The sequence below is a fragment of the Elephas maximus genome, chromosome 3 (genome assembly GCF_024166365.1).
Source record: "Elephas maximus indicus isolate mEleMax1 chromosome 3, mEleMax1 primary haplotype, whole genome shotgun sequence".
In the NCBI taxonomy this organism is placed as follows: domain Eukaryota; kingdom Metazoa; phylum Chordata; class Mammalia; order Proboscidea; family Elephantidae; genus Elephas; species Elephas maximus.
This window is the reverse complement of record NC_064821.1, coordinates 69,478,387-69,500,370: the sequence shown is the minus strand read 5'-3', so window position 1 is coordinate 69,500,370 and position 21,984 is coordinate 69,478,387. Positions and strand designations below refer to the sequence as shown.

At 37.8% G+C, this 21,984-nt stretch overlaps 1 protein-coding gene across 16 annotated transcripts in view; it reads right to left on the bottom strand.

Annotated features, from left to right (window-relative positions):
* Nucleotides 1-21,984, bottom strand: part of EPB41 (erythrocyte membrane protein band 4.1) — a 223,031-nt gene that overhangs the window by 59,063 nt on the left and 141,984 nt on the right. For all 16 annotated transcript variants that reach the window (XM_049878508.1, XM_049878504.1, XM_049878503.1 and 13 more), the window contains 4 exons: nt 14,321-14,408; nt 6,736-6,888; nt 4,564-4,661; nt 2,272-2,444 (listed from right to left, as the gene is read on the bottom strand). In XM_049878508.1, the coding sequence (XP_049734465.1) occupies nt 2,272-2,444; nt 4,564-4,661; nt 6,736-6,888; nt 14,321-14,408 (512 nt within the window). The remainder of the gene's footprint in view (nt 1-2,271; nt 2,445-4,563; nt 4,662-6,735; nt 6,889-14,320; nt 14,409-21,984) is intronic.

Sequence of the window (21,984 nt, the reverse complement as noted above, 5' to 3'; positions counted from 1 at the left end):
GAAACACAAGTCTCGAGTTCCAATTTTGAAGGATTCTATTATGGGGAAAAAATTGAAGCATCAAAAGAAAATGAAAGGAATACATAGTCACTGACCCACAAAGAATTGGTCAATGTTCTACCATTTCTAGAGGTAGCATATGATCAAGAACCGATGCTAGTGAAGGCAGAAGTCTAAGCTACACTGAAGGCAGTGGCGAAAAACAAGGCTTCAGGAATTGATGGAATTCTAATTGAGATGTTTCAACAAATGATGCAACGCTGGAAGCGTTCACTTGTCTACGTCAAGAAATCTGGAAGACAGCTACCTGGCCAACCTACTGGAAGATATCTGTATTTGTGCTCATTCCAAAGAAAGGTGATCATCTAACCAAACATGGAAATTATCAAACAATATCATTAATATCACATGCAAGTAAAATTTTGCCAAAGATAAGTCAAAAAATGATTGCAGCAGTACATCAACAGGGAACTGCCAGAAATTCAAGCCAGATTCAAAAGAGGATGTGGAATGAAGAACCTCACTGTTGATGTCAGATGGATCTTGGCTGACACCAGAGACTACCAGAAAGGTGTTTACCTGTGTTTTATTGACTATGCAAAGGCATTGGATTGTGTGGATCAGAACAAAACATGGCGAAGAATGGGAATTCCAGAACACTTAATTGTACTCATGAGGAACCTGTTCATAGACCAAGAGGCAGTCATTTGAACAGAACAAGGAGATACTGCATGGTTTAAAATCAGAGAAGGTACGTGTTGGGGTTGTATTCTTTCACCATACTTATTCAATCTGTATGCTGAGCAAATAATCCAAGAATCTGGATTGTATGAAGAAGAATGTGGCATCAGGATTGGAGGAAGACTCATTAACAACCTGTGATATGCAGATGATACAACCTTGCTTGCTGAAAATGAAGAGGACTTGAAGCACTTATTGATGAAGATCAAAGACTACAGCCTTCAATATGGATTACACCTCAACATAAAGAAAACAGAAATCCTCACAACTGGACCAATAAGCAACATCATGATAGGTGGAGAAAAGATTGAAGTTGTCAAGGATTTCATTTTACTTGGATCCACAATCAACGCCATAGAAGCAGCAGTCAAGAAATTAAATGACATATTGCATTGGGCAAATATGCTGCAAAAGACCTCCTTAAGATGCTAAAAAGCAAAGACGTCACTTTGAGGAATAAGGTGTGCCTGACAGAAGCCATGGTGTTTTCAATCACCTCATATGCATGTGAAAGCTGGACAATGAATAAGGAAGACCAAAGAATTGAAACCTTTCAGTTATGGTGTTGGCAAAGAATATTGAATGTACTGTGGACTACCAGAAGAACGAACACATCTATCCTGGGGAAAGTACAGCCAGAATGCTACTTTGGGGCAAGGATGGCGAGATATCGTCTCATACTTTGGAGGGACCAGTCCCTGGAGAAGGACATCATGCTTGGTATAGGGTCAGCAAAAAAACGGAAGAATTTCAGTGAGATGGATAGGCACAGTGGCTGGAACAATGGACTCAATGATAACAAGGAATGTAAGGATGATGCAGGACCAGGCAGTGTTTCGTTCTGTTGCACATGGGGTCACTATGAGTCAGAACTAACACCATGGCACCTAACAACAACAATTAGATAAGCAACTATTTAAAAATGCTCAAGAGGGTTTTAGCTCAGCAAGCTGTGTTAGGTTTTGACTCTGTGGTAGACATTCTGAATTCTAATTAATAAAGGTGTTTGATCTGCCACAACCTAGCTGTGGAGCCTTGATCTAGTTACCATTCTCTTTGAACCTCAGTTCTCCATTTCTTAAGATGACTCCACTGAATTAGACAATTAGTAGGATCCCATTGAGTTTTACCACTCAGATTCTTTAATCTGGTTCTTGATAGATAACTGTACTTCTTTGTCTTTCCCTCAAGAGATAAGAATTTTTTTTTTAATTTTTATTGTAGTTTAAGCGAAAGTTTACAAATCAAGTCAGTCTCTCACACAAAAATTTATACACACCTTGCTATATACTCCTAATTGCTCTCCCCCTAATGAGACAGCCCACTTCTTCCCTCCACTCTCTCTTTTCGTGTCCATTCTGCCAGCTTCTGACCCCCTCTGCCCTCTCATCTCCCCTCCAGATAGGAGATGCCAACATAGTCTCAAGTACCTACTTGATCCAAGAAGCTCATTCTTCACCAGCATCTTTTTCTATCCCATCGTCCAGTCCAATCCCAAGAGACAAGAAATTTTTAATGTTCAATACAAACCTCCATCAAGGCTCCGGGATGCCCGTTTGCTAGCTGTACGCTCAAAGTGTGGGGCAGGTCTGTCAATCAGAGCACTAGCTTGCCTGGTCTGAGCCTGAGTCCGGCCACTGTATCGAAATTTGGATCCCAGTGCAAGAAATTTAGTTTTGGGAACGGTGTCTGTAGATGTCAGTCTGGAAATAAAATGTAATAATCATATATTATATATGCTTTCTCATTATTCTGAGGCCATAATGTGATATTAGAAATAAAATCAATAATAAAAAAAAGTTTTGTTAATTCTCATAGTATTCTTATAGTTACTAAAACAAACTTCCAATCAAGCAATCATTATTTTAGTTCTATGTCATTTTTTAAATCAACCAATATAATTTACTTGGGAGCCTATATTAATATCATCTTATATCTCTATAAAAACTATCTCTACAGATAGGGTCTTATGGTTTTCAAAATGCTTTTATTTTGTGATATGTTTACCACATTCCTGTAATATTCTCTTCATTTTATAGCTACAAGAAACTGAATTTCAGAAAAGAAAAGTTACTCGTTTAAGGTTATGGAGCTGTTAAGAGGTTGGACAGTAACAGAGTCTAAGACCAGAGCTCTACTAGAATAATAATTTGGTCAAATGCACTCAGTTAATCCTAGTAGCCTATTTAACAGGTTATTTAGTGTGCTATCATAACTCAGCTAGGAACCCTGCCTTCTTTCTATGCTGTATGTACCCTGTGCACTCTTTTGTCATAGCTTTTACTATACTGAACTGAAACAATCTATTTATATGCCGGTTTCCCTTGTGAGGCTGTGACTTCTCTAAAGGTAAAAAATAAAGACCATGACTTATTCATCTTTGTGTTTTCATTACTGGCATAGTGCCTGGCATGAATTTGAGACCCAATAAATGTTTGTTGAATAAATACATAAATTGCTACACCAAATATTATAAAAAGGGAGTATTTTTTCCCCTTTAGGAGAATTAATTTTAATGTAGTAAATATTTACTTTCTTTTATGTAATGGAGCATCACATTTTAATATATCCTCTTATTTTGGTGCAATGAATTTAAATATACTATTTACAGGTAAATACACTGGCTGCAACAGAAATCTATACCATAGATAGTAAACATTCAAAATAACTTTTTCCCACTCTTCCTTGTTCTTTTTTGAAATTTTTCTTGTTTGATTTTGAGGAAGAGAATGATGGAAGCATAAAGAAACATTTTAATGATAATAATTGAGATTCTTTAATCAGGTATAATGTACAACTGAAATATTTTCCCTGACTTTTCTACCTGTCCATAGTGTTACAGCGCTAAGTACAATATAGAAATACAAATGGAAGGAAAAGATATCAAGGTTGTCTCTTTTGAAAGTCACTCATTAAGAGTCAAGTTTATTTATGAACAGAACGATATCAGGTCTGGGATTTTGTTCAAAATAATTTGGTGGCAGGAATGACTGGGGATATAGATGAAACAAGGTTGGCCTTGGGGTGACAATTACTGAAAATGGGTGATAGGTACAAGAGGAGTTCATTATTCTATTCTCTTTACTTTTGATATGTTTGCAATTTTTCATAATAAAAAAAAACTGTTTTAAAGGCAAGCTGATGATAACTATATGGCCCTCCTTTCAACACAAGTAATTACTTGTCTAAATTTTAGATTGCATGTTCCATAAGGACAGGGACTAGGACTATCTTGTGGTATACTCCCAACACCTAACATAATGAGTGCCTGCACAAAGAGTAAGCGAACAGAAAATGCTTGCTAAATGACACAATGGGTTCATAATGTGCCCTCCTGAAAAACAGAGCAAATAAAACTTTCCTCTGACTTCTAAGAATCTGGTACAACTAGACTTCAAAGATGGTTCTTTGTGCTCTCTTTTTGGGGTTGATTAGAGCCAAGATAACAACCAGCTTCACACCTTTAACCTTCCAGTATAAGGGGCCCACAGGTATATGTGGAGGTAAGTCAGGGTGCCTCCCCCATTAGACTGATTTTAGCTCCAGTTAGTCAGGGCAATCTCGGAGGCCCTAGTAAACACACGGTCCTATTCCTTACTTCTTCCCTTTTTCTACTGCATGCAGAAAAATGCCTTGGGAATGATTAGGCATGCACTTCAACTCAAAGGGGGAGAACTGGATTCATTCTATCTTAAGATGATCTCACCTGAGCTAAATAAAAGAGTGCCAGCCACAGGAAGAAGAGAATTTCAGTAGGAGGCTTAAAAAAGAAACAAGCATAAGTAATTTAACCTTGAAAAAATACTTAAGTGAGAATAATACCTGAAAAATGTGTGATGCTCTACACAGACTTTCCATAATTTCTTAGCTGCTCGGTAACTGGGAAGTTTAAATCCAATGGTACTTTCGTACTGTTCTTGCTATAAAAACACAAACATGAAATACGAAGTATTATTCCAGTCCCCTCATGTGAACAGTACTGACTACATGATACAATACCAGAGGAATATGGTGCTACAGAAGAGGCCACTGTGAATAAAGAGAATGTTGCCAGTGCTTTCTGTATCATTTAATATCTATAAAATATCATTTGAAATGTTTTCCTACTTATTAAAAGGAATTCACTCATTAAGAGTGGCTTTTTCCAGAGCAAAAAGCCAAGGAATACATCTTATTTTTATTCAGAACACACACACATACACACACTGGACATTTTTCTGAGTCATAATTAAAGTCACCTTTTGATTGTCCAGACATTGCTCTTCCTTAGTCACTGTCCGCATTTGGGATGCCAGGCTACTCAATCATCAGCACATGATTTGTCCAAGCAATCAATATTGCTATACAGCAGGAGTTAATAATAGGAACTAAAGATTTTGCCTCAAACACAGTTTTTTAATTATTAAATATTTTATCTTTTTTTCCTTTGATTGATCACCACTTTATCTAGATATCTATTTGACTAAACCAAACTGCATCTGGCCGGGGCTCCTAAAATCACTGTCCTGGTGGTCTCTTGCCTCTTTATCTCTGCCTTAGACATACTTTACAGGACAGAGACTGACGTTTATTGAGGGCCTACTATTGTTAATAACACTATGATAACACTATCATCTATATTTTTACAGGTGAAAAACCTGAGGCCTGGGAAGTTATCTGCTCAGTCTCACAGCTATTAGGCAGGACCAGGAATTCACTGTTTCCACTGCACCATGCTACCTCTAAATCATCTCCTAAACAACTGTAGTCACCACCTCTCAAAATCCTACTGTTGTTCCTGACTACTTTCTTAAATAAAAACTTTGAATTTTTAGTATATGTTATATAGTTTACATTTATAAAAATCAAGGACTGTCCCATTTTCTTATTTATTAATGTTTGTATGTATATGTTTATTTACTGCCTTTCCACATTAAAATGTAAGATTGTTGAAGGATGGGACTCTTTAACTGCTATATTCTTATCACCTAGAATACTGCCCAGTGGCACAAGGGAAGTCCTCGATATTTGTTAACTGAATGACTCTTGGATTTGAAACTCCTTGAGAGAAGACACTGATCACTCTGTGCTAGGCACAGTTAAATAATTATAGTGATATAATGATATCATTACAATGATCATCATTACCCCAAAATTTTAAGGGTACACATCCAGTATTTTCCATGCTCAAATCATGAGCCATTTTTCACCAGCAGATGGTGATACATACACACAAAAGCCACCCTACATGCGTATGGGGGCTTTCCTGTTTATAGCTTTCATGGATGCCATCTCATTTCATCCTCAAATCAACTGTAAGGGAGGAAATATCCCACTTGAAAGATAAAGAAGCTGAACCTTAGATTTGTCCAGAATCTTCTGCTAGTAAGCAGCAGAGCAGGACTTAGAAGTTTTAAAAAAAAGTTTGATTCCACTATACCATGACAGCATTTTCATAACAGCCTTTTAAAATATACAAGTTAAATTTGGCCAGCATCAGTACATCCTAAAACTTGACCACAGACTAATAACTGAGTTATCTGGCATAAAGTTGAAATTCAACTCGTAAAAATGAGAACTTGGCCCTAGAACACATTCCCAGTAACTATTAAGCACTGTGCGTACAAATAAATCGTAATTATACGAGGTAAGGGGTTAATGATATAAAAACATGAGTAATTTAACCCTACAAGTAATTTTAAAATCTCATGCTGGTCAATTTGAAAATATTTTTCTACCAAGTTTTTACCTGGAGTAAATAAGAAGCAAATTTATCAATCCCAGTTTCACTTTTGGCCACAGTATGTTTACTTACAGGAAGAGAAATATCTAGAAGACCAGCAGTAAGGAGGAGAAGCATCCCAGGACTGATTAATTTAGAAAACAGAATTATCAGCCTTTAAATAGCTGGCTATAGAAATCTCTTAAGTGACGTAACAAGGAAAACAGGAAACGAAGAGATGTTTTAGGCCTGGTCTGTGCTAGATTCAGGAGGAAGAAACAAGGATTCTGTACCTCTCCAGGCCGAATCTTGATGAAAAAACTGCTACGTTTGTATGAAATCTTCAGCACTTTGGGCCAGGGAAATCGGTTAATTCTCAGCTTATCTTTGTAAACCAGAAGGCCACTAGAGCAAACACCCAGGATGATATCCACTCCCTCTAAATCCTAAAAGAGAAAAACATTAGCATTTCAATCTTCAGCAAAGTGCTTAACATATTGGTGTCTATTATTAGATAATCTGAAGATATCAACAACCAAAAAGTTATAAGGCATACATCAAAAAATAAAGTTTAACCAAACAATCACAATCCATAGGAATATTCAGTCTATGTAATAATTTTGTTATTACACGATATTTTTAAAAAATCAATGTTATTACCTATCACAAACTTCTTAAAAATGTCCTAATCTGACTCAGTAATTCTATTTGTATAATCTATTCCAAGGAAATAACTGAAATTACAGACAAAGCTTTATACATGAAAATACTGTGTTATGTTAAGAGTAGAAAACTAGATATAATCTAAATATCTAAATAATAAAAAAAAATTATTCTCCACTCATATAGCAAAATACGATATGATCATTAATATAGTTACATAGAATTTTGGAAACATGGAAAAATAATTATGCTGTAATGGTAAGTGAAATAAAGGATAAAATTACACATACAATTTGATCTTGATATAAAAAATACACAGAAGTAAGATTAATACACCAAAATATTAACAATAGTATTCTTTAGCTGGTATGATCATGAGAAATTTTGCATTTTAGTTTTCTATACTTTTAAATTATGATATAAATGTATTTTTTCATTTAAAATAAAAATACTAATACATGTAGAAAATTCAAAAAAATACAAAATATGTAAAATATAAAGAAAAATTTTACCCCTCTTCCACAGTCTTAAGCACTCGCTGCCAACTAAAAAGGTCAGCAGTTCAAATACACCAGGCGCTCCTTGGAAACCCTATGGGGCCGTTCTACTCTGTCCTATAGGGTCCCTATGAGTCGGAATCGACTTGATGGCAACAGGTTTGGTTTTGGTTTAATAACAGCAGAAAGATTTCCAGGATTATCCCATTTTCTAGGCATATATAGATAAAAAAAATAGGAATGAATAATACCCAGATACATGTGTGCATGCATATCCTTTATAATCAGGAAAAAATTACAGTCCAGTCCCTGAGGGCGAAAACTGTAATTTGATCATCTCTGTTATCACCCGAGATACTGTTATGGAGAACACACTTGGAAAATATTTACAATGAGTTTGTTTGTTACCTGTCCAAATTATTGTTCATAATTTATTATGACAATATCAACAAATTCTTTGTTTCTGATTTAAATCAATCTTTACTCATGTAGGTGGATAAATCAAGGAATTTCAAGGTATTTTAGTAATAACATACATTAGACTTAAATTTTCAACCATTGCTGTTGTTAGGTGCTGTCAAGTTGTTTCCAACTCATAGCAATCCTATGTACAACAGAATGAAACACTGCCCGGTCCTGTACCATCCTCACAATCGTTGCTGTTTGAGCCCATTGTTGTAGCCACTGTGTCTCTCCATCTTGTTGAGGGTCTTCCTCTTTTTCGTTGACCCTCCTCTACTTTACCAAGCATGATATCCTTCTCCAGGGACTGGTCCCTCCTGATAACATGGCCAAAGTATGTGAGATGAAGTCTCACCATCCTCACTTCTAAGGAGCATTCTGGCTGTACTTCTCCCAAGACAGACGTATTCATTCTCCTGGCAGTCCATGGTATATTCAATATTCTTTGCCAACACCATAATTCAAAGGCAATTCTCCTTCAGTTTTCCTTGTTCATTGTCCAGCGTTCCACGTATATGAGGCGACTGAAAACACCATGGCCTGGGTCAGGTACACCTTAGCCCTCAAAGTGATATCTTTACTTTTTAACACTTTAAAAAGGGGTCTTTTGCAGCAGATAAGCCCAATGCAATACGTCATTTGATTTCTTGACTGCTGCCTCTGTGTGCGTTGATTGTGGATCCAAGTAAAATGAAATCCTTGACAACTTCAATCTTTTCTTTATCTATCATGATGTTGCTTGTTGGTCCAGTTGTGAGGATTTCTGTTTTCCTTATGTTGAGGTGTAATCCATACTGAAGGTTATATAGTCTTTGATCTACGTCACTTAAGTGCTTCAAGTCCTCTTCACTTTCAGCAAGCAAGGTTGTATCATCTGCATATCACAGGTTGCTAATGAGTCTTCTTTCAATCTTCATGCCACATTCTTCATATAGTCCAGCTTCTCAGACTATTTGCTCAGCATACAGACTGAATAAGTAGGGTGAAAGGATATAATCCTGACACACACCTTTCCTGATTTAAAACAAGGTATGCCCTTTTCTGTTTGAATGACTGCCTCTTGGTCTATGTACAGGTTCCAATTAAGTGTTCTGGAATTCTCATTCTTTTTAATGTTATATATAATTTGTAATGATTCTCACAGTAGAATGCCTTTGCATAGTCATAAAACACAGGTAAACATCTTTCTGGTATTCTCTTTCAGCCAGGATCCATCTGATATCAGCAATAATATTTCTTGTTCTACATTCTCTTCTGAATCCAGCTTGAATTTCTGGCAGTTTCCTATCAATGTTCTGCTACAACTGTTTTTTAATTATCTTCAGCAAAATTTTACTCGCATGTGATATTAACGACATTGTTTGATAATTCTGCATTCTGTTGGATCACTTTTCTTTGGAATGGGCACAAATACCGATATCTTCCAGTTGGTTGACCAGGGAGCTGTCTTCCAAATTTCTTGGCATAGATGAGTGAGCATTTTCCAGTGTTGCATCCATTTGTTGAAACATCTCAATTGGTATTCCTGCAGTCTTGTTTTTCACCAATGCCTTCAGTGCAGCCTGGACTTCTTCCTTCAGTACCCTCAGTTCTTGTTCATATGCTACCTCCTGAAAATGGTTGAGCATTGACCAATTCTTTTTGGTACAGTGACTGTGTATTCCTTCCATCTTGTCTTGATGCTTCCTGTGTCATTCAATGTTTTGCTCATCGAATCCTTCAATATTGCAACTCGACTCTTGAATTTTTTTTAGTTCTTTCAGCTTGAGAAATGCCAAGTGTGTTCTCCTCATTTGCACATTTCACTGTAATACTTTACTTTGTCTTCTCCAGCTGCCCTTTGAAATCTTCTGTTCAGCTCTTTTACATCATTATTTCTTCCATTCGCTTTAGCTACTCTACATTCAAGAGCAAGTTTGATAGTTTCTTCTGATATCCATTTTGGTCTTTTCTTTCTTTCCTGTCTTTTTAATGATCTTTTGCTTTCTTCATGTATGATATCCTTGATGTCATCCCACAACTTGCCTGGTCTTTGGATATTAGTGTTCAATGTGTCAAATCTATTCTTGAGATGGTCTCTAAATTCAGGAGGGGTATACTCAAGGTCATACTTTGGCTCTCGTTGCCTTATTTTAATTTTCTTCAGCTTCAATTTGAACTTGCATATGACCAATTGATGGTCTGTTCCTTAGTCACCCCCTGGCCTTATTATGACAGATATTGAGCTTCTTCATTGTCTCTTTCCACAGATGTAGTCGATTTGATTCCTATGTATTCCATCTGATAGACAAGTCAGTTATTTCATTCACTATTAGTGACTCTGAGGGAATATCTGCTTTTCTTTTGTTCATGAATCATGTACATGCACACATCTTACTCACTGAAGGAATCAACTGATATAAGGAGCAATATTGCCGCCTCCACCACCCTAAAGCCTCTGTGAAATGTCAATGGACTTACACCTCACCTACCTTCACAACACTCCCTCTACAACTGAATAGCAAAGTTGGAGAACAGACTGAGCTTCAAGTCTCCTTGGAAGAAAAGGGATCTCATAAAGCTAAGCTTCTGCATCCACCAAAAAGGCTTTTCTTAATAATTAAAAAAGAGACACTAATTCATTTTTACCTTGTCTGTCTGCACATAAAATTCCAGGATAAGCATTCATATTCTTACTTTGGTCTTTCAATTTTAAAATACATTTACTGCAACCTATTGCTATCATAATCAGCAAATAATTCCTGCATAGTCACTGAGTGTAGGATAAAATATACTTCACTGCCTACTTATTTATCATCTAATCATGCCATTCTGCAGTGGTAGCTGCATATCCTATGTACATGTGTTTAAGGCAACAGACCGCATGTGTCTTAGCTCATGAGTTCCTGCAGGCCAGGGCTTAGGGCTATGCATACCACCAAATATACACATACAATAATAATTCTGTTTTTTTTTTTTTTTTTTAAATGGTAAAGTCGTCTTCTCTTCAGAAATCATTGTAGGTAAGTATAGGAGTTAGAATCCCTGGATGGTGAAACAGTTAACATTCTTGGCGGCTAACTGAAAGGTTGTCAGTTTGGGTCTACCCAGAAGTGCCTCAGAAAAAAGGTCTTCCAATAAATCAGCCATTGAAAACCCTATGGAGCACAGTTCTACTCTGACACATATGGGGTCATCATGAGTCAGAGTCAACTTGACCTCTGGTTTAAGTATAGGAATTGACTCTATTCCTGCATAAACTCAGTATGACAAAGTCTCAGATTCTTATAATAATTGATGTTGTTGTTGTTAGGTGCCGTCAAGTCAGTTCTGACTCATAGTGACCCTATGGACAACAGAACAAAACGCTGCCTGGTCCTGCGCCATCCTTATTATCGTTGTTATGCTTAAGCCCACTATTGAAACCACTGTGTCTATCCATCTTTTTGAGGGTCTTTTCACTGACCCTTCACTTTAGCAAGCATGATGTCCTTCTCCAGGGACTGGTCCCTCCTGATAACATGTCCAAAGTATGTGAGACGAAGTCTCGTCATCCTCGCTTCTAAGGAGCATTCTGGCTGTACTTCTTCCAGGACAGATTTGTTTGTTCTTCTGGTAGCCCATGGTATATTCAATATTCTTCACCAACACCATAAATGGAAGGTGTCAATTCTTCTTCGGTCTTCCTTATTCATTGTCCAGCTTTCGCATGCCTATGAGGTGACTGAAAATACCATGGCTTGGGTCAGGCACACCTTATCCCTCAAAGTGACAGCTTTGCTTTTGAACATCTTAAAGAGGTCTTTTGCAGCAGACTTGCCCAATGCAATGAGTCTTTTGATTTCTTGACTGCTGCTTCCATGGGTGTTGATTGTGGATCCAAGTAAAATGAAATCCTTGATGACTTCAAATAATTGAGGTTAGGTATGTTAAATTATTGACATTATCCCCCAAGCCAAGAGGGAACAATAAGGTAAAACAGAACCATGTTTACATTCCTCTTTTATTACGGAACTTAAAAAAATACATCTATGTCTGTAATTCAAGGAAAATAAATTTCACCTGAGTTAATCTGTACAACTAAGCATTTATTTAGCTAAGGAATCAAAACCCAGAGTTAAATGTTTCTTGACCTTATAAGTCTTTCCCCAAAACAGGTATAGAGAAACTTAGTGCCTACATGTGTTATGTACAAGCACAGTGGTGAAATAGAAATGATATACAGATATACAGTTACAATTCGATGAGTACGTAACTGAGGATTTCCCAAAGGATGCCCTCTTAAGTTTTTAAAGCCCATGAGTACAACTATATCTCTCTTAATGATATGTTTTAGAGAAATAATTTGCTTTACAACATTTGGGAAAGGATCGTGCTGCCTGATTCCTTCATCCATTCTTGATAACTGTGGAATCGACACCAGCCTCCAGCAGCAACTGAGTAGCAAAACCTAACAATTTCAATTCTGGAAATGCACTTGGTCTGATGTACTGATCTTCCCATCATCTACTTTACAGATTCATAGAAGTTACAGCACCCAGCCCAAAACAATCTGGAGCAACGTTTCAAGAAAAAACACGAAAATTCAATGAAATTTTACTAGAATTAATAGAATTTAAATAAGGAAGAGACTTTAGACATCACATATTCAGGGCCAGGATAAGCCCTAAAGGTCATTTTAATCCAATCACCCAAGATATGACTGAATTTCCTTTTCCAAATGCTACTACCAAGTGATTATTCAGCTTATCCTGGAAAACCTCCAGAGACAGGGAGCTCACTACCGACTGAGGTGGCCCAACTGGACAATATGTCAAATTGAGGTGCCCAGTAGTATTCCCCATTTTACTGGCTCTAGTTTTATATATTAGAGCTACAGCAATATCTCTATTGCACACACCAATCCTTTAAATACATGAAGACAGTTATTATGTTTTCCCTAAACTTTCTCCTCTCAGGACTAAGTATCCCTACTCCTTTGATCGTTTCTCATTGTGCATGGTTTTAAGTCCTCTCATCATGCATCCTAGTTAAGTATCTCTGAATATGTCTCACATCATCCCTTGAACCCTGTTTCTCATAATCCCTCAACCTCGCCAGCTATTTTAGTAGCTGAAGATAAGAGACGTCAAACACCTTGCCTTAAATATTCATACTGCTAGTTTATATTAGGCAGAACTAGGATTAAAGCTCGTTCCCAACTTCCTAACCCTTTGGTTCTCAAATGAGTCACTATGGTTCATTCTGTGTGCATAAAAACCATTTGGGGAGTTTATTAAAACACAGGTTGTTGGGCCCCGACCCCAATTTCTGATTCAGTAAGTCTGGGGTGGTGGGCCTGAAAATGTGTATTTCTAACAAGTTTCTTATTGTTGCATTGTTGTTGTTGAGTGCCATCAAATAGATTTCTGACTCACAGTGACCCCACGTGACAGAGTAGAACTGTCTCATAGGATTTTTCCTGGCTGTACTGTTTACTAAAGCAGATCTCCAGGTCTTTCCTAGGCAGAGTCGCTGGGTGGGTTCGAACCACCTAACCGTAAAAACCAAACTCACTGCCGTTGAGTCAATTTCGACTATTTAGGAGTACAACTGCCCTACAGGGCTGTAAATCTTTACAGAGGCAGACTGCTGCATCTTTTTCCAGTGGGGCAGCTGGTGGGTTCGTACCACCGACTTTTCCGTTAGTGGCCGAGCACTTAACCACTGTGTCACCAGAGCTCCTTCAAACTGCTTAGGTGATTAAAATGCTGCTGGTTCAGAAACCACACATTGAGAACTACTACACTAAGGCCAGTGGTTCTCAAATTCAGCATGAATAAGAATCATCTGGAAGGGTCATTAAATCTAGACACCCTAAAGTCTCTTCTCCTCCAAAGTAGTACGGTAAATCTGGAGAGAAACTCAAGAATCTGTATATTTAATAAACACCTCAGGTGATTTTGACGTAGGTGATGATAGCTGTGAGACATGCCTTGCTGTCACCTGACATTTTCAAATGTTAACTGTGTCCAGAGATCCTAGCACTTTAGGAAAATATAATTTCTTTTCCTTTAGGGGCTATATCTTTTGATTCTTACAATGGCTTGGATATAAAACTTCACTCTGATGGTGGAATTGCTAAGGGGCCAGATTCAATTGATACACTTAAAAAATCTAAATGTAGAACTACTATCTCTTTTGAACATTTTTAAATACTCCAGGTGAAGTCGATAAGAAGTATTATAGGACACAGGTCTGATACATACATATTAACAAAGGCCAAAGCTATCATTACCTTTGCTTTATGAAGGTCAACTCCATACATAGACAACTTTTTGGCATTCTCAAGAAATTCCAGGTCAGCCTGAGCTGGAGTCATGGACCTTTGAGAGAATAAAAACAGTAACTCTCAGTGTCATGTTAACATTCATGGTAATAACATTTGTATATTCATTGTACTTTATAAAAACACCTAGATATGCTCATACCAATATATATATAAGATATATTTCATAGTCTTATCACTCATTACCTGCATCTAAATAACTGAAATATATCTTAGAAAATGAGATCTTGGGGAAACAAAAAGTCACCAAAAAACTATCTGGAAAAAAAAGCTCATATTTTTACAAAGACCTATTAAACAATTTCCTTAAAGCTACCTTCTTCTTCAACCATCAGTTCTGCCCCTCCCTCTTCTCAGCCTTCTTCTCCAACATACATAAACTCCTCCTACTAATTTTTCTTGCCAAGGGGGTAACCAAATTAAATCCTCTGAGAGCATGGTGTAATTTACAATATCCTCTTAGCTGCCTTTTTCTCTCCATAACCCTGAATTGAGTTATTATGGAAATTAAACAGGGGGAAGCTGAAGTTACTTAACTAGGGTCATTTAATGGGGGCAGGCTGGATGAAAAGAAAATTTCTGGTAACAGATGGTGTCCTGCTCACTGATCTAAACAAAACAATTTGGTTAATAGAAGTACGCGTATAATGAGACTGCTTTCTCTGTTACTAAGATGTCTTTATTACCAGGCTCGTAATGAATTAGATTTGTTTGAAAACAATCAGTCTCTCTGTCTAAACATTCACTGTGATGATCTTTCCTTCTTCTTTACAAGTTTCCCCTCTTTTGAAAAGTGCTCATGAGCTGTTATGCTGAGCTTTCAAGATGAAGATATCACTCCTAGTGCGGCACAATTCAGACCAACAAATAGAACTTCACAGTAACGATAACACAGCCACATCCCCAAAGAAAAACCATGTGAATGTCTGTTTCTCATAGGATGCCTCAAACTATATGAAGCAGCAGTGCCTCTTCATTTAACAATGAAAAATCACTTCCAAGCCCATCTGTCTTTACCCTCATTAAAAAGAACAAAGGTTTCTTGGGACAAAAAAAAAAAAAAACCCGCGAGAGAAGCTGAAGATTTGTTAATGATTCAACCTCTCTCAATAAACTTCTTCCACAATCTCTAAAGCGTCACACCTTAATTTTATTCATTAATGGACTTAAAATTGAAGATTGAAAAAAAAAAAGGAAATGGGAAAATTAACCTATATGGAAGTCTGTAAATTCAATCATTAAAAACATCTCAGCAAAGTTTTATTGTTCTTGTTTATTTCATATACACTATTCTAGTTAAGGTTACTCCCAGTTATGCTTTTTGTGGTTGTTAGTATTATTGATGGGATGAATTTTAGGATTTCGAAGCTGGAATAGAGATTGAAGATTATAGAGTCCAACACCTTCTTTCATTTTGCGATGAAGAAACTGTGACTCTGAGGGATCACATGGTCACCAGCAGTTTACAACTCCTAGTTTGAGGCAGCTGGTTTAAATCAGGACTCAAATCACATTACTCAGGCTGGAATCCTGGTTCCTGTACTTGAAAAGTGGTGATTTTCAGTCTCTTAGCTATCAAGTAAGAATCATAATAATACATACTTCCAGAGACTAAAAAAAATCCCTTTGCTGTTAACTAGATTCCAACTCACAGTGACCCTATAGGACAGAGTAGAACTGCCCTGTACAGTTTCCAAGGAGCAGCTGGTGGATTCGAACTGCTGACCTTTTTGGTTAGCAGCCTGAGCTCTTAACTTTAAGCTTTGCCACCAGGACTTCTTCCAGAGACTAGGATAGACATCTTTTTTTGTCCTTGTCTTTGCTGAAGGAATGTATATGACTACTAGGATCAAATGAGATAATAGTTGTAAAACTGCTTTGTAAATTACACATGTTTATTTTTACTGCAATCTTAGTTTTCTGATAGTCCAGTGGTCTCTAAATACAGCTCATAAAACAAAGAGAAAACAATTTGGATCACTTGAGTTGGAAAACAACTTTCGAAATAGTAAATGAAGCAATCGTGATAAAATTTCTCCTTTCTCCAACCCTATATTATTATCAAAGAAAGAGAAGGGACATTAGTGGGTCAATCAATTTAAAAACAGATTTTAATTTTAAACTGTACTATATAAATACTTCTATAAATAAGCATGCTTTAACCCATAACCCATTGCCGTCGAGTCGATTACTATATTAATGGCAGGTGGTAAGAAGAGATCTTTAAAGCTATGGCTTTCTTTGTGAGCTGAAAGTAATATTTATCTTTGAAGATTGGCTGATGCTTCTTGCATTTTTAAAGTTTAATACAGTAAAACCTGTGAAAGTTGGAAACCTATGAGGTGGAAACCTGTCAGAGAAGGAAAACTCAAATATTTTCCACTAATAGAGTGTAAGTCTGCACCCTGGCAAAGGCAGAAAACTGGAGGGACTCGGAAAACAAGGCAGTGCCATCAAGTTTTGGCTCTCACAGGTTTCACTGTAACTTAAAATTTTTTGAAACACCCTTAAATTTAAAAGTTATGTACAATACAAAGAATTTTTCCTGAACCATTTGAGAATAACTTGACTGTCAATACCCCTGTGTTGAGGTTATGTAGGAAACCATCAAAATCAGGAAATTAATATTGATACATCATTGTTGTTAGGTGCCATTGGCTCCAACTCATAGAGACCCCATATATAACAGAACCAAATGTTGCCCGGACCTGTGGCATCCTCAACTGAGTAACTGATACACTGTTTTTGTTGCTAGGTGTCATTGAGTCAGTTCCCATTCATAGCAACCCTATGTACAACAGAATGGAACACTGCCTGGTCCTGTGCCATCCTCACAATCATTGCTATGTTTCAGCTGGTTGTTGCAGCCACTGTGTCAAGCCACCTCATTGAGCGGCTTCCTCTTTTTCGCTTACCCTCCACTTTACCAAGCATGATGTCCTTCTCCCAGGACTGGTCCTAATAACATGTCCCAAGTACATGAAAAAAAGTCTCGCCATCCTTACTTCTAAGGAGGATCCTGGCTGTATTTCTTCCAAGACAGATTTGTTCATTCTTTTGGAATTCCGTGGTATATGCAATATTCTTCGGCAACACCACAATTCAAAGGCGTCAATTCTTCTTTGGTCTTCCTTATTCATTGTCCAGCTTTTGCACACATACAAGGCAATTGAAAATACCATGGCTTGGGTCAGGCACACCTTGTCCCTCTCAAAGTGACATCTTTGCTTTTTGACAATTTAAAGAGGTCTTTTTTTTTTTTTTCATGGTTACTTTCCTTATACAATGTTCTTTTTCTATTGTGCTTTAGGTGAAAGTTTACACAGAGAATTATTTTCTCACTAAACAGTTAACACACAAATTGTTTTACGACATTGGTTGCCAACTCCACAATGTGTCAGCACTCTCCCCTTCTTAACCTTGGGCTCCCCGTTTCCATTCATCCAATTTTCCTGTCCCTTATTTATATCAATTTGTTAATTTACTTATTTATATCTTGTCTTTGTTTTTGGGCTGGTGTGCCCATTTAGTTTCATATGCATAGTTGTAAAGAGGTATTTTGCAGCAGATTTACCAAATGCAATACATCATTACCCCATGTGTCTGTCAGTTTGTCGTACTGTGGGGGCTCGCCTGTTACTGTGATGCTGGAAGCTATGCCACCGGTATTCAGATACCAGCAGGGTCAACCGTGGAGGACAGGTTTCAGCTGAGCTTCCAGACTAAGACAGACTAGGAAGAAGGACCCGGCAGTCTACTTCTGAAAAGCATTAGCCAGTGAAAACCTTATGAATAGCAGTGGAACATTGTCTGATATAGTGTTGGAAGATAAGCCCCCCAGGTTGGAAGGCACTCAAAAGATGACTGGGGAAGAGCTGCCTCCTCAAAATAGAGTTGACCTTAATGACGTGGATGGAGTAAAGCTTTTGGGACTTTCATTTGCTGGTGTGGCACGACTCAAAATGAGAAGAAACAGCTGCAAACATCCACTAATAATCGGAACCTGGAATGTACAAAGTACGAATCTAGGAAAATTGGAAATCATCCAAAATGAAATGGAACGCATAAATATCGATATCCTAGGCATTAGTGAGCTCAAATGGACTGGTATTGGCCATTTTGAATTGGACAATCCTATAGGCTACTATGCTGGGAATGACAACTCGAAGAGGAATCATGTTGCATTCATCATCAAAAAGAATGTTTCAAGATTTATCCTGAAGTACAACACTGTCAGTGATAGGAAAATATCCATACGGTTACAAGGAAAGCCAGTTATTATTCAAATTTACACACCAACCACTAGGGCCAAAGATGAAGAAATAGAAGATTTTTATCGGCTGCTGCAGTCTGAAATTGATTGAACACACAATCAAGATGCATTGATAATTACTGGCAATTGGAATGCAAAAGTTGGAAACAAAGAAGAAGGATCAGTAGTTGGAAAATATGGCCTTGGTGATAAAAAGAATGCCGGGGTTCGAATGATAGAATTTTTCAAGACCAACGACTTCTTCATTGCAAATACCTTCTTTCACCAACATAAACGGCGACTATACACATGGACCTCGCCAGATGGAACACACAGAAATCAAACTGACTACACCTGTGGAAAGAAACAATGGAAAACCTCAATATCATCAGTCAGAGCAAGGCCAGGGGCCAACTGTGGAACAGACCATCAATTGCTCATATGCAAGTTCAAGCTGAAACTGAAGAAAATCAGGGCAAGTCCATGAGAGCCAAAATATGACCTTGAGTATATCCCACCTGAATTTAGAGACCATCTGAAGAATAGATTTGACGCACTGAACACTACTGACCAAAGACCAGACGAGTTGTGGAATGACATCAAGGACATCATACCGAAGAAAGCAAGAGGTCATTGAAAAGACAGGCAAGAAAGACAAGACCCAGATGGATGTCAGAGGAGACTCTGAAACTTGCTCTTGAGCTTCAAGCAGCTAAAGCAAAAGGAAGAATTGATGAAGTAAAAGAACTGAACAGAAGATTTCAAAGGGCCTCTCAAGAAGACAAAGTAAAGTATTATAATGACATGTGCAAAGAGCTGGAGATGGAAAACCAAAAGGAAAGAACACGCTCAGCATTTCTCAAGCTGAAAGAACTGAAGAAAAAATTCAAGCCTCGAGTTGCATTAGTGAAGGATTCCATGGGGAAAATATTAAACGATGCAGGAAGCATCAAAAGGAGATGGAAGGAATACACAGAGTCATTATACCAAAAAGAATTAGTCGATATTCAACCATTTCAAGAGGTGGCATATGATCAGACACCGATGGTAATGAAGGAAGAAGTCCAAGCTGCTCTGGAGGCATTGGTGAAAAACAAGGCTCCAGGAATTGATGGAATATAAATTGAGATGTTTCAACAAACAGATGCAGTGCAGGAGGTGCTCACTCGTCTATGCCAAGAAATATGGAAGACAGCTTCCTGGCCAGCTAACTGGAAGAGATCCATATTTATGCCTATTCCCAAGAAAGGTGATCCAACTGAACGTGGAAATTATAGAACAATATCATTAATATCACATGCAAGCAAAATTTTGCTGAAGATCATTCAAAAACGGCTGCAGCAGTATATCGACAGGGAACTGCCAGAAATTCAGGCCAGTTTCAGAAGAGGACGTGGAACCAGGGACATCATTGCTCGTGTCAGATGGATCCTGGCTAAAAGCAGAGAATACCAGAGGGATTTTTACCTGTGTTTTATTGACTATGCAAAGGCATTTGACTGTGTGGATCATAACAAACTACAGGTAACATTGCAAAGAATGGGAATTCCAGAACACTTAATTGTGCTCAAGAGGAACCTTTACGTAGATCAAGAGGCAGTTGTTCGGACAGAACAAGGGGATACTCATTGGTTTAAAGTCAGGAAAGGTGTGTGTCAGGGTTGTATTCTTTCACCATACCTATTTAATCTGTATGCTGAACAAATAATACGAGAAGCTGGACTTTATGAAGAAGAGCGGGGCATCAGGATTGGAGGAAGACTCATTAACAACCTGTGATATGCAGATGACACAACCTTGTTTGCTGAAAGTGAAGAGGACTTGAAGCACTTACTAATGAAGATCAAAGACCACAGCCTTCAGTATGGATTGCACCTCAACATAAAGAAAACAAAATTCCTCACAACTGGACCAATCTCCAGTGAGCAACATCATGATAAACGGAAGTTGCCAAGGATTTCATTTTACTTGGATCCACAACCAACAGCCATGGAAGCACCAGTCAAATCAAAAGATGCATCGCATTGGGTAAATCTGCTGCAAAGAAAAAAAAAAAAGAACCTCTTCAAAATGTTGAAGAGCAAAGATGTCACCTTGAAGACTAAGGTGCGCCTGACCCAAGTCATGGTATTTTCAATCGCATCACATGTGTGTGAAAGCTGGACAATGAATAAGGAAGACCAAAGAAGAGTTGACACCTTTGAATTGTGGTGTTGGCGAAGAATATTGAATATACCATGGACTGCCAAAAGAACGAACAAGTCTGTCTTGGAGGAAGTACAGCCAGAATGCTCCTTAGAAGCAAGGATGACGAGACTGCATCTTACATACTTTGGACATGCTGTCAGGAGGGATGAGTCCCTGGGGAAGGACATCATGCTAGGCAGAGTACAGGTCAGTGGAAAAGAGGAAGACTCTCAACGAGGTGGATTGACAAAGTGGCTGCAACAATGAGCTCAAGCATAACAATGATTTTGAGGATGGCGCAGGACCGGGCAGTGTTTCGTTCTGTTGTGCATAGTGTCTTTATGAGTTGGAACCAACTCAGTGGCAGAACCAACTCAATGGCAGCTAACAACAACAACAATACGTCATTTGATTTCTTGACTGCTGCTTCCATGGGCATTGATTGTGGATCCAAGTAAAATGAAATCCTTGAGAACTTCAATATTTTCTCCATCTATCATGATGTTGCTTATTGCTCCAGTTGTGAGGATTTTTGTTTTCTTTACGTTGAGGTGTAACCCATACTGAAGGCTGTGGTCTTTGATCTTCATCAGTAAGTGCTTAAAGTCCTCTTCACTTTCAGCAGGAAAAGTTGTGTCATCTTGCTTGCACAACAACACAGGTTGTTAATAAGTCTTCCTCCAATCCTGATGCTGCATTCTTCTTCACATAGCCCAGCTTCTCGGATTATTTGCTCAATATACAGACTGAGTAATTAGGGTGAAAAGATACAACACTGACACACACGTTTCCTAACTTTAAACCATGCAGTATCCCCTTTTTCTGTTCGAACAATGACCTCTTGGTCTATGTACAGGTCTATGTACATGAGCACAATTAAGTGTCCTGGAATTCCCATTCTTTGCAATGTTATCCCTAATTTGTTATGGTCCACATAGTCGAATGCCTTTGCATAGCCAATAAAACACAGATAAACATCTTTCTGGTATTCTCTGTTTTCAGCTAAGATCCATTGATGTATTACTGCCATCTAATCCTCAAACTCCATTCAAGTTTAGCCAATTGTTCCAAAAATTTCTTTATAGCAGAAGGATGCAATTTAGCACTATGAGTTGCATTTATTTCATGTCTCTTTAGTCTCCTTCAATCTGGAACAAGTCCTTCATCTTTGACT